General features: G+C 42.6%; 1 protein-coding gene across 1 annotated transcript in view; it reads left to right on the top strand.

The window, feature by feature from the left end:
* LOC139742177 (uncharacterized) overlaps positions 1–13,925 on the top strand; it is a 125,585-nt gene that overhangs the window by 11,420 nt on the left and 100,240 nt on the right. The window contains exons 4-14 of the mRNA XM_071652755.1: positions 2,366–2,517; positions 4,011–4,184; positions 5,046–5,250; positions 6,161–6,394; positions 7,619–7,796; positions 8,340–8,594; positions 9,956–10,171; positions 10,767–11,040; positions 11,540–11,660; positions 12,659–12,963; positions 13,311–13,395. Of these exons, the coding sequence (XP_071508856.1) occupies positions 2,366–2,517; positions 4,011–4,184; positions 5,046–5,250; positions 6,161–6,394; positions 7,619–7,796; positions 8,340–8,594; positions 9,956–10,171; positions 10,767–11,040; positions 11,540–11,660; positions 12,659–12,963; positions 13,311–13,395 (2,199 nt within the window). The remainder of the gene's footprint in view (positions 1–2,365; positions 2,518–4,010; positions 4,185–5,045; positions 5,251–6,160; positions 6,395–7,618; positions 7,797–8,339; positions 8,595–9,955; positions 10,172–10,766; positions 11,041–11,539; positions 11,661–12,658; positions 12,964–13,310; positions 13,396–13,925) is intronic.

Here is a 13,925-nt window from a genome sequence, read left to right on the forward strand (position 1 = left end):
CGGAGTCGAATATTACCGTTATTCATTTCCAAAATTAAGAGCAAACATCTGACATTTAATCTAGCAGCTTTACAGGCCTCGAAATAGGATTTTGGAGGGGCAAGGCCATTTAGAAAAGGGCACTTTTTCCAAGAGGCCAGTCAGAGGGGCACCAAGGCCACATTGGAAAGGGCATGTTTGGTGTTTATGAAAAAAGAAAGAAGAAAAACAAACCGAGAAAAACAAACACACACACACACACACACACACAAAGTGCAACACACAACAAAAACCTCTTCCCTACAGCTGTAACACATTCCCGATCTCCGCGTTTCTATCAGGTGAAACAACATTTTTTAAAACAGGAATAAAACAACAGTAGGTATTGATTGAAACTCGACACCCTTTCAGGCCAGCCAGGCCAGGCTGCCATGAAACTTCAAAGCACATTCCGACAGCTGGCTGGCAAAACCACAAGGCAAAAGAATTTGCGTGCGCGTGTAGATTGCTATGATTAGTCTGTGACAGACAGTTCATGACCTCCAAGAATGCGCCAGTACGCGCGGTTTCTTCTGTTGATTGGTCTCTCTCTCTCTCTCTCTCTCTCTCCATCCCTCCCCATTCCCCAGTCTGGCACCCCTTGGCATCGTGGGATTTTTCTTTTTTCTTGGTGAACTTGGAGTTCACTCTACTCTATCTGAATATGCGCTGCCTGCCTAGCTAGTACATACTCGTACTCGCGGCCGCTGCGCTGCGGAGGCAGTCGGGACGGTAAAAGCCGGTCGGGCGTACATGTACATGTACGTACACGTCGTCTCGTACATCTCGGAAAGATACTTTGAGTTTGAATCAGATACATCGGGACGCGAGTGAACTGAAGGTATGATATTTGAGATCAGGAAAGTTGTTCAAGCTTATTAAAGAGACTTTGAGAAAGGGCATATCATACGTCATGAATAATAACTTTCATTCTAAAAGGGCACCACGGCCTCAAGAAAAAGGGCACATTTTTTTTTGGCCGTAACTTTGATCAAAAAACAAAAGGCATTGGTTAATTCGAGGCCTGACTGCTTACGAAGCCGATAGTTACCGCTGTTCATTTTCAAAACTGAAGGCAAACATCCGGCTTTTTTTGGTGGCCCGGCGTGCGTTTTTGGTGACGCCGGTCGCAAATACTGTAAACCATTCGCGAAATCGTGATTCGATTCGCGAAAAGACTCCGCTAAATCGCTACACTCGGCGGGGGCTACGTCGTCCTTTCACCAGGTCTCGTTACAAAACCAAAATCTCGTGTGAGTTCTTGCGTTACCTATCGTTAATTTTAACGAAACATCGTTAATTTGCGTGAGGGATCGTTACTCATCGTTACTCATCGTTACTCATCGTTACTACAAACGTTAATTTTCCCGATCGTTACTTTGCGTTACTAACGATTCAGGTGAAACCGCTTGCGTTAATGAAACGTTAATGTTGATTAACGCAAAGTTTCTTTTGGTATATACTGTAGCCATCACCCAGTGTAATTCACAGACATTGTTTCAGAAAGTGAGCATCACCTTTCCCTCATGTGCATGACATTTAGGATTTGACTAGATAAGGATCACACCATGTCATATCAGATCATGTGCCTCGATCCTTTCTGAGTTTGGTTGTACTTAGACGAACTGATCTTGTACGTTGTGTAGTCATTCATGCATTTTGTGCCATCAGGAAGAGTGAGATTCTTTGAGCCATATGTTTTACGTTCAAATGACACCGTCATTTCACTCATATCTGCAGGCAAAGTTTATAATGTTGATGAGGATGTATATACTTATACATTACAAAGTCATACTTTGCCTCAAATACAGATGCTGAAATTTACAGTACACATATGTTTCTTATGGTGATACAAGTTTAGTGTCATTGCAGGAACACAGTATTGTCAATGCAATAAGAAATGTGATTTTTACCTCATGCATTTACTGTAATAGGACTTTGACATTTTATAAACAAGCCAAATTTGTGAATCAGGTTTGTATTGATTTGAATATCTTCTTGCATTAAATGTTGATGACTGAATAAGGAGAGAATGTGAAGTGATACTGGGATACATGCAGACCTGTGTATGTAGTACATTTGTAGTTTGCATGCAAATATGCACTCTTTTATCCCTTGGCTGTCCATAGATGAGTAGATCATAGATTATAGAAATCATGCTGACTGAACCGCACATCCATTCGTCAAAGTTTGTAGACAGTCATGTACATTTGTACTGATCACTCATCTCTTATCATGCATTCTTGACTAAAATTGAACTTCAAACTTATTGGAGCTAATGTCACTTCTAGATACAATGTGATCAATGTATTTGTCAATGTTGACGTCGGTGTCTCCACACCAGCAGGTTTTGAGAAGGCCAGAGAACATCGTCAGTCAGGAGTTCAGCAAGCATCGGACGACCTCGTATGACCAGAGCATCGTCAGTGAATACGAGGCCCTCGTCACAGAATGGATTTCAACCATCGACAATGCACTGGCAGATGGAGGGGACGACAGGTTAGTTTGAATCAGCCTAGCTGCCCTCTTGTGTTCATGATGGTGCAACGAACGTACCTTCCATTTGCAGTATCACATGCAGTCGAGCACCCTCTTTGATGGTGTGATCACACTAGAAAAGCACTCTGAGAGCGCAGACCTCCGCCAAGCAGAGCTCCATGCAATTCTACCCACTTGTTCTTCCTCAGAGATCAGTCATTGATTTCCACCCACATGCATGCTGAAAGTCGCCAGATTTCCCAATATAGAAACCTTTTGTTGCGTCATCAATATCCCGTTGCGCGGCGCACCCTGCCCTAGCAGAGACTAGAGCATGCACTTTAGTGCGCATATATGAAAACCTAAAAAATGTGCAGTTTGATTTCACAGGTTCATTGACCCTATACCTGCCAAAATATCGAAAATCCTTCATAAAATCCACAAAAATTCATGGATCACTACCAAAATTTAAACATCTGTTCCTTTTGTCATTCTCAATCTTTCCTGTAAGTTTCATTTAAATCCGTAAACAACTTCTTGAGTTATTTTGCACACGTGGACAAACAAACCAACAATAATGAAAACGTAACCTCCTCCCTTGGCAGAGGTAATAAAGAGTATTTACCGGTAAATCATTTTTATTACCGGTAGTGGACAGCACGCATCATTGCCAAGGTGCTATGAAGTTACTTGCGCAAGTATCTGCACTTGTTAAAGGGACCGTACAGTACTGGTTGAGGTGGGGATTCTTGTTTTGAACATTCCTAAGTGAGATAATGAGAAACCTCTTCTGAAATATGAAAGAGCATGCAATTTTAAGAAGGATTTAACTTTTATGTGATGAAAATTGGTTTTCAAATGGCTGAGATATCAAAAAAGTGATAATAATAAAAGGCGACACTCCACGCCTTTTATTAAGATCTCTTTGTTTCATCTTGTTTTTGGATATCTCAGCCATTTCAAAACCAATTTTCATTAAATAAACTTTTGATACCCCGTAGAATATTGCATGCTCTTTGACATCTCATAGAGTGGTCTCTGAATATCTCGCAAAACGTAAAAAGCTAAATCCTCACCTCGACCAGAGCTGTACACACCCTTTAATCCTGGATCATATCGAAGTTACTTGCGCAAGTATCTGCACTTGTTGGATCATGTGATACAGTCATAAATTAAGTAAATTTTTGCAATCAAATGATTGTTTTGTTTTTAGCCTGCAATTAACAGTCAGCTGCTGTCACCTTGTTTCCATGAAGACCACTTGTGAATGGCTTATGAATAAGTTGTGAGATTGAAGGGGAATTCCTATTGTATCTGTTGCCATGCAACTCGTTGTTCAAAATTTTGCTCAGGTTAAAGAAGAAGAGATTAAGTTTTTAATTTTCTGTAATCATGCTCATTGTGCTTTATTGTTTAATGTAACCTTTATCACCTATTTTCAACATGAATGTACAGATAAATCTCTTTCTCCTTCTTCTCATTTTCTTCCCTTGATGCCCTTTCCGATCACCAAGGTTCATGGACCCAACCTCGGGGCCACTGAGCGAGCTGGAGCGGTGGCGGCGACGCCAGCGCATGCTGTCCAGCATCATGGAGCAGCTGAAGGGGAAGGAGTGCAAGACGGTCATTGGCGTGCTCATCACCTCAAGGTCAAAGGTCATCAAGAAGTGGAAGGCAATTGATGCCAGGTGAGGAATTTCTATTAGCAGGAGAAAGCAGAGAGAACTGTCAGGCTTTTGATTTATATTATGGACTGGAAGAAGGAATATGATTCAGCAGTCACTGTATATCTATGATCAGGTTTCCCTAAAAGCCAGTATAGAGTTACAACCAGCTCACAGAGTGGAAAGAGTAATTTGTGCTCTGGGCATACAATGCCATTTCTGAATTTCACTGGCTGCGAAATATTAAGTTGCATCCTATTCTTCGCTCAATGCGTGATGCATGTAATGATATCTCACTTAAAGTACATGCGTAGACTGCAGCATTGCTTTCCTGTAGATGCACAAGATGAGCTTTAATAGTGAACAGTTTATTTACAATGTATGTTTTGAAATTTATAAAAGTTCTCAACCATAATGCCAAGTGATCAGTACTTTGATCTATTTCTTCCAATTCTGTGACTAATATTCTTTGTGTCCATATTGGTTAGTGCTAAAATGTAGGTAAGGCAGCTTTTTGTCTAGTGGTTATTGTAAAGCTAAGTCTGTCACCAGTTTTCTCCTTACCTTTTTATCTTAAATGAATTCTCATAGATTGTGAAATAGAACAAAATACAAAAGAATACTCTGAACAAATCATTCAGAGTACTTTGCCTGCTGCAAAGCGTTATATCTTGTAGAGTTCGAGGAAGATGACAGAGACAGAAAAAGCAATTACAACAAAAAAGAATGAGAGAATTAGAATTGATTCAATTATAGCTCTGCTGTAATATATCCCTGCCCCCTAAAAAAAAAAAACCCACAGGCTTGCTGTGCAAATTGAAAGTCATTCTAGATGGTCATAATTGTCCCTCGAGTGTTAACTGGATTGATCAATGTTCCCCACAGCATCACCGATGCAGCCAATGAGACCAAGGACAAAGTCAAGTACCTGGAGGCCCTCCGGCGGCACTTTGAACTCCTCTACCACGGAGCCACGCCCGTCTCCATCGTCAACAATGCTCTTCCGGGCCTGATGAACAGTGTCAAGCAGATGGACTCCATCTCCAGGTTCTACGCCCGCAAAGGCTACCTCGGGCTTCTCTTCACCAAGGTATATACTGCTTCACCAACATTGTGTTTGTTCTTTTCATTTTTTCTGTCTGTCTGTCTGTCTGTCTGTCTGTCTGTCTGTCTGTCTCTCTGTCTCTCTCTCTCTCTCTCTCTCACTCTCTCTCTCTCGCTCTCTCTCCTTGAAGGGATGGTATAGTATTGGTTGAGGTAAGGATTCAGCTATTAAGTTTTCACAAGATACAAGTAGAAACTACTTTATGAAATGTAGAAAAGCATACAAGTCTATCAAGAGAAATTCAAAGTTTATTTGATGAAAATTACCGGTAGTTTTGAAATGAAACAAAGTAAAACAAAGCAATCCTAATAAAAAGTATGTTCCGCCTTTTATAAGGATTGCTGTGATTTGGATATCTAAACCATTTCAAACCAAATCTTATTCTCTCTCATATATCATAAGGTTTTGCATTATCTCAAAAAAATAATCATAAAAAAACTTGGAAACCTGAAGCCCTATCTCAGCCGAAACTGTACCTTCCCTTTAACTCTCCCTGACCAAGCTTTCTGCTGTGATGATATAATATGATAATGAGATAATAAAATATTAATGAAACTGGATGACTGTTTAGCTTTCCTCTTCTTGGGGCCCCAGTAGATTGGTAGGACATTGATGGTTAAAAAAACAAAACAAAACAACAACAACAACAACAACAAGAACAATAAACTGCTGTGGTTGCTGTAAACCTGTTAATGAGTGAAATGCTACATACTGTGCAGTTGGAGAAATTTGTTTCATGACAATTAAGAGCAATGAAAAGTGTGCAGTATAGCTCTGTTATGATGCATGCTGTTGAGCTTGATCTTATATACCTGACACTGTAAGACTGGCCCTATATTTGAAGAATAAGGAATCTGTACCTATGTCTGCTTTCCCTGTTTAAAACCACCTATAGATTACCAACCAGCTGGTGAACTCGTGCAAGGAGTACATACAGTCGGAGACACTGGGCCCCTCGCAGGAAGACCTGCTCTGGCCCAAGTTCTATGCCGAGATTGAGCAGAGGATCCTGAACACTGACCCCCAGGGCAAGAGCCGGGTGGGGAAGAGGAAGGGCAAGGAGGGCAAGGAGACCATGCAGGAGGAAGACACCCTTCTTGGCAGGATGAAGGCCTGCATCCAGCTATACGTAAGCAAGAGGAAGAGTGGGAGGAGGAGGAGATGGAGGAGGGGGAGAAGGAGGGGAATTGGGAGGAGGAGAAAGAAGGGGGAAGAGGAGGGATGATGAGGAAGAGGACGAGGAAGAGGAGGGAGGGAGAAGGAAGAGGAGGGAGAAGTAGGAGGAAAAGGGAAAGGGAGGAGTAGGATGGAGGAGGAGGAAGGAGGAGGAGGGGGAGGAGAAGGGAGAGGGAGGAGGAGGAGGGGGAGGAGAGGAAGGAGGAAGAGGAGGAGGAGGAAGGAGGGAGGAAGAGGAGGAGGAGGAGGAAGGAGGAGGAAGAGGACGGAAGAGAAGGAGGGAGTTAGAAGAAGGGAGGAGGAGGGAGAAGGAGGAGATGGAGGACGAGGAGAAGGGAGGAGGAGGAGGAGGAGGAGGAGGAAGAGGACGGAAGAGAAGGAGGAGGGAGGAGGAGGAGATGGAGGAGGAGGAGAAGGAGGAGGAGGAGAAGGGAGAGGGAGGAGGAGAAGGGGGAGGAGAGGAAGGAGGAAGAGGAGGAGGAGGAAGGAGGAGGAAGAGGACGGAAGAGAAGGAGGGAGTTAGAAGGAGGGAGGAGGAGGGAGAAGGAGGAGATGGAGGAGAAGGAGAAGGGAGGAGGAGGAGGAGGAGGGGGAGGAGAAGGAGTAAGAGGAGGAGGAGGAGGAGGAGAAGGAGGGAGGAGGGAGGAAGAGGAGGAGGAGGAAGAAGTGGGAGAGGAGGAGGAGGAAAAGGAAGAGGAAGAGGAGGGAGAGGAGGAGTAGGAGTTGGAGGAGGGAGGAATAGGAGTAAGAGAAAGAGGAGGAAGAGGAGGAAGGAGGAGAGAAAAGCAGAAGAGTCAGTCTCTTTCGTTACAGGATGGAAGCTGTGCATTGGGCAGCTTGTAAATGTAAGGGATGGGGAGTTGAACATAGTATCATATAATAGTAGAGGTCGTAGGTTGCTCAAGTATGTATTCCCATGATTCTTTTGTCGTGGCTACTACTAGAAAACTGATCAATTCACTGCTTATGTATGTCGACATAGGGCAATTTGTCAATCAGGAATAGCAGCAATAAATAGTTACTGTTTTGGAGGAAATAAAGGTCTTATATTTTAGTCTTGTACACATATAAAAAAGAAGAAGAAAACACTATTAATGCAGCACCATCTAATGATGCAAAGCATTAATGCCACTCTGCATGTAATTATGACTTTTCAAAAACGTGTTACCTTTCTCAGAGCACATACAAGGACATGGTGCGGACCCTCCGTGATGGACTGGGCGGGGCACACACCCTGACACATTTCCCTTCCATCAGCTCCCTGGGTGCAACCCCATCCACTCGCCTCCAGAGAGGGGTGCTGTCCAGGGCAGGGATGAGTCATGGCAAGGCCTCAAAGACGCCCTCGCTGGCCGGTGAGTTTGCCGTTTTCTGATTTTTGTTAATTCTGTGTTCCATTCTTGGTTACATTTTGTATGCAGGGAAGAGAAGTAGTCTGTAACAGTGAGAACACTCAAGCTTTTAAAGGAGATGAATTACATATTACTGACCATTGTGGTAACTTACTGGCTGACCAACTGCAAAAATGAATATTTACCACATGGATGGATTGACAGTTTTTTGTTTGTTTGTTTGTTCGTTTGTAATTTTATTCACTAGACACACCCACATGTAAGGTTTTTGTCTATTTGATGGTGGACATTATTTTTGTTAAATAGGAAAATGAGTGAAAGAACCACCAGAGAAATCAAAAGGAAATTAATTAGTAAATAGAGATAGAAAGCCTCGGGAAACACAATTACATTTTTGGGCAAGCAGTTATGCACTTTTGAACTTTAAAAAGATACTCAGTTATCTTTAGGTAAAACCATTGCCAAACAAATCTTTGAGGTATATAAGAGTGGTTCCAAGATTTCAGTTGGCATTTCCAGCACACTCTTCCTCGATTCAAAAACAAGGTGACTCTGAGCAGGGCCAGGGGATCGCCTTCAACGACGAGGAGTCCATCTTCGGCCACCTGGAGTCCTTCTGCACCCGGGTGCGGCACGTCATCGATGCTGTCTACACCCTGGTCCAGTATGGCAAGCTGGTCCAGAGCGCCGAGGGGCTGCCCCGCCCGCGCAAGGAGGACCTCATCGTGGAGGACGACGCCTCTGACGAGCTGACAGAGATCGGCGGTCAGGGACCGGGCAGCATCACGAGTGATCCTCCAGGTTGGTGTGGGCGGCATTTCTGTTTTTATTTAATGTTGATGTCCTGTTTGTAAAATATCACTCTCCAGCATTTAAAGGGCAGCTCTTCATGTGGACCTGAATGCAATTCAGTAGAGTACAATTTCTTGTATAATGTTAGATATATAGTTTTTTGGTATGCGACGATGCACAATACATGTATAAAATCAGTTACTATAAAACGAGAAATTCTTGTGTGCATGAAAAAAAAAATGCACACGAGAGATTTTTGTCATACAATGTATTGAATACCAGTGGCAATTTGTGAAAGATTCATGCTGTGAAAAGGCCCTCGGCTCAAATTAGCAAAAATTTCATGCTGTGAATGTTTCTGGTTTTACAGTAATCATTAATTTGAATACATAAAATCAAATAACACATATGCATTATAGTAGTAGATAGTACATTTGAAAGCATGAAGTGAAAAAAAAAAATACAGCCACCAACATTACTCTGTGGTGAAGCATATGTGGCTTCAAGCATTTCTGTAAAGCGTCTGTGATAAGTGGTGAAAAAATATGAAAAGGGAATTCATTCCAAAAGTTTTGGAGCAAAGGTGAGGAAAGTGTCACCACCACATTTAGTAATGGATAGGGGGCCATAGACAATGGGTTGATCAGGAGAAGCGCGGAGAGTGAATGAACGAAAGAAGCATTCCAAATTCAAGTCAGCATGCTAGTGAAATATATTATTTGACGACAGTCTTCTGCATTCACACTCCCAATACATGCGCCATCATTCAGTCAGATCATTTTGATTCACTGTATCCCAAATAGATCCCAATTGACGTATTTTCTTATTCTTTTCTTCAGTCTGTGCACGTATATCTCAGTTATATTTGGATGTACACACTGTATGTTTTATTGTCTTGAAAATAAAAAGAAATGATTGTGTTTCATTTGTAATACAGAGACTCCAACTCTCCCGTTCTCGACGGGAGATCTCCCGCCGAAAACCCATTTTTGCAAAATCTCCCGTTCTCCCGCTGGAGATTTGATTTCTCCCGCCCTGGCTCTGTGTCTCCCGTTGGAAAGGATTTCTTACTTATTGCTATCGTATGTTGAAAAAAAAATAAGCCTTAGATAGCACCAGAGAACATATAGAACCCTAGGAACTTCGCGCTTCGCACATATCAACTTGGAGTCTCCCGTTTGCAAGGAGTTTCGAGCGGGAGAATCTCCCAATCAGAAGGTGCTTGGGGTTGGAGTCTCTGGTAATATAAATTCAGTGCAGAGAATTTGTAATAAATTCATTTGAATTGAATTGAATTGAATTGAAAGTTTTATGGGAGACATATAACAAGTTATTGCATGAGGATCTCTTTCTCTGTTTGCATCATGCAGAAATCCCCAAATCTGTGAGTCCCACCAAGACGGCCACCCTGACACACGCAGGCGTGCTGGAGGGCATCGTGGAGGAGGAGGAAGGAGTCAGCACCGTCGCCCCCGAGAGCGGCAGGGACGACCACTCCATCAGCGAGGCGCTGTCCAACGGGGACGAGATGCAAGAGTTGCACGGTGCCGGACTGGGACTGACCCCGCAGAATGCTGCCCTGCTGCGTAAGTCCTTCTTCCACCTGTGATTGTCTTGATACATCAGCCCTTGTGCATGGATTTGAAAACTCTTCTAAAGATCAAAGTTTAGATGTCAGGGTCATATGTTGTACTTTTGCAATACATACAATTATTTTCTTAGATAGAATTTGTTGAGACTTGGAGATTTACTGTAGTTGTTGGATTTACAATGTCACAGGTCAATAATGAAAGGTCAAAGTGAAATGCCAAGATTGATATGTTGTTTAAGATGGCACCGTATTAAAAGTTTTGATTAAAACATGTAAAGTGATAAAGAGAAAAGACAATTTTTTTCAAGAAATGACATCGGTGCATTGTTCAGAATACCTTGTGCTCTACTGCATAGTGTGATTCTGAAGTAACTGATTGTGATTTATAAAATCTGATAAAGACATCCTGCAAAAGCACAGTCACACAGCTGCAGCAAAATACACCTGGGCTAGACATAGCAGTGGTCTGTGGAGGTAAATCAATCAACATTGTAATGTCAAACACTGGGGATATCTGTGGAAATTTCAAGCCACGCCTTCAACAATAACCCCCCTCCCTCCTCCCTTGGACCATTTCATGCCATCTCCAGGCAAGCTGTACAAGGTGGACGACCCCGACAACGAGGGCCCCAGTGTGGTCTCCATCATCGTTGATCACATCGGCACCATGAGGCAGCTGCTGGACAGCAACATCACCACGGCGGTGATGCTGGACGTGGAGGGGCCGGAGCGGGACCGCTTCAGCGAGGCCTACGAGGAGTTTCTCACCACGGTGCAGCAGATCGAGCTCTACCTCAGCGCCTATCTCCAGGCCGTCTTCGTCCGCAAGATGAAGACGCACGAGGGACTGGACGTGCTGACCAGGTGAAACTCTTTTAGCCCCTCTTCTCGTTACAAACCCAATGTGGTCGTTCTGAAAGTTGACCCCTAGATACTCTCCCCCGCTGTCCTTAGACTTGTAGATTTTTCCTCGTCAGATGAACTATTGACTTCAGACCTTTGTATGAGGCTTGATGTGCCCTCTCTGGCTGAAAATTTACTCGCAAATAAATAGCACGCCTGAGTGACCCTATAATCTTAAAGTTCTCTTTTCTTCCTTTTCTATGAAACTGCACCTCCTAACTCTCTCATATTTTAGCATCCTTTTGAATAGGTTGGGATGGTCCACTGTTAAAAGTTACATAGCATTTTAAATCTTTAAGAGCTGATCCTTTTAAACTGTGTAGAAAAGTGGAAATTGATTTTGGCCTGCTTTTTGTGGGTTTTGAGCTGGGCAGTCATGTTTATTAATTTTTCTGATGATGTGGATAAACACTGTGACATTGCTTCATCAATTAACTCTCTGTCCACTGTACTTGTCCAGGTTTGTTCCCGTCATGCACCGATCCGGAATGAAGAGGACTGTGTCGGAGAAGTACATCGACCTCTTCAAGTGGTACGAGACAGATCTGGAGGAGGTCAAAGAACTTTACGAGAAGCACAAGGTAAACAAGGAATTCATTGCATTTAACCCATGCTGCACTTGTGGCATGCATGAATGGCACTTGTGTACTCGAGACACATGGACTTTTGTTCAGGTCATGATCACGAGAAATAACATTCATTTGAACGAACGAACAAACAAACAGGATGAATGAAAGTACTGTGGGGATCTGGTGATGCAATTCATGTCCTATTGCCTGAGACTTGATTCATGTTTGGGATTACACTTCATGTCACAATGCCTGGGACATGGTTGGTACATTCATGGTGGGTGCTTTGGTAGTGCATCAAGGCAAAACTCGTGCAAATCTATGCCTACAGCCTGTCTTTTGCCTGTAGAGTAACTGATACACAAATATTTCTTTGTATACTTTAGCATTAATGGGTTCTCAAACATGAGATTTATACCTGAATTAGAATTGACAATGAAATAGGAAAGGATATTATAGTTGTTCTTGTTGTTGTTTTCTTCTCCTGATCAAACAGACCTGCTAAGTCTCCCTGATTCTGCAGAAAATATCCTGAAATGTTAATAATTTCTTCTTGTCCTGACAGAGGGATGTAAAAGTCTCCCCAGATCTGGGAATTTTAGTAGCATATGCCCACATTAGAATTGACAATAAAGTAGGAAAGGATGTTATAAAAGATTTTAAGTCTAAGTCTCCCTAAATCTGCGGAAGATTTCCTTAAATATTTATCATTTCTTTTTGTCCTATGTAAAAGCCTTTCTGATATGTGAATAGTGGTTGCTTATTGAAATACATGTAATATACAGGTACAGTGGTTGTATATCCCATCATTTTTTTTTAACCTCCCTGATTTTGATATGTCAATGTTAGTAGCCCTGCATTAAGGGAAAAGTTAGACTGTTTTCACAGACCAGCAGTTTAAATTACTTGATCAAAGGTGAAAATGAAATGTGGAGAGCAGTGTGAGAAGATTGACTGACTGATCAGTCTGAACAGCGTTACTATGATAAAAGCATTCTCTGGCTACGTAGGAGGAACCGCTAATGGTGCGCAACGCCCCGCCCGTGTCCGGCGCCATCCACTGGTCCCGCCAGCTCCTGGAGCGCATCGAGGACCCGATGAAGATCTTCCGCGAGAACCGCGCCATCATCCACCTGCGCGACTTCACCCGCATCGTCAAGTTCTACAACCGGGTGGCCACGGCGCTGGTGACGTTCGAGAGCCTCTGGCTTCAGCAGTGGAAGTCCTGCATCGAGCAGGCCAAGCTTGGCCTCAGGGCCACCCTGCTGGTGGTCCACCCCAACACGGGCGACGTTGTGGTCAATGCCGACGACAGGTCAGTAGCTCCATCCTATTTATTTTTGATCGTTCACAATTGCCTCCAAGTATAGACTGTCGGGACAACTATAGATGAACACCTATGAGCAAGGAACTGTAGATACATTTTAATGACATGACATACATATAAAAGTATACGGTGGCCTTATATTCATTTTTTTTTAATTTATACACATTCAATTCATATATGCAATTTCTTTTTTCACTCCAGTATTTAGACTTGCCTGATTAATATTTTGTAGAGTAGAAATAGAAAAGGAATAGTTTCAAATGAAATTGATGACTTAGAAAAAGGCTTTGGTAGTGAAATATTTCTACAGATATTGGCAAATTTTTGCTTCGCAGAGTGCTCCAGCTGGTGCAGGAATGTCGCTGGATGAAGAGACTGAACATTGACATACCAGAGTCGGCCATGATGGTTGCCAAGCAGGTACGCTTCCCAGAGTATGGCATATAGATACATGATATTACAGTGTATTGTTTTGTTTTGTTTTGTTTTTTATGTTCTGACTTCCGCGCTCAAAGTTGTGTGCCATGAAAGAATGCTGACTAAGAAGACCAAAGTTTTCTATGATAGTTAAATGCCAAATTAACAAAGGGGCAATAGTATTACATGTGATAGAGTGATGTTTATGCAATGCTGGCATATTTTCTTAGTTCATTGGCTCTTGTTGGAAAATTCCCAAATGTACAAATGAGAAGAGAAGTGCTCAATGAAGTTAACAGACATAGTGAACAGTGACTAGTGTAGTGTTTTTCCCAACCCTTTTAAGTTTCCATTACACAGAAAGATTTTCATGCCAACTATTTTTTTTTTCAAGTTGCAGTACATTTCATGTCGCAAAGACTATAAATGATGGGAGGTTTCACTGTACACCTTGGATGTGACTGTGGTCCTGAAAAGGACCTGCACTCAATCTCAGGACCACACCCATATTAAAAAAAGAATACATGGTATAA

Source organism: Diadema antillarum, unplaced genomic scaffold (assembly GCF_040938485.1).
Source record: "Diadema antillarum isolate AM-2024a unplaced genomic scaffold, OU_Dant_1.0 seq00000982_RagTag, whole genome shotgun sequence".
Classification (NCBI taxonomy): Eukaryota; Metazoa; Echinodermata; class Echinoidea; order Diadematoida; family Diadematidae; genus Diadema; species Diadema antillarum.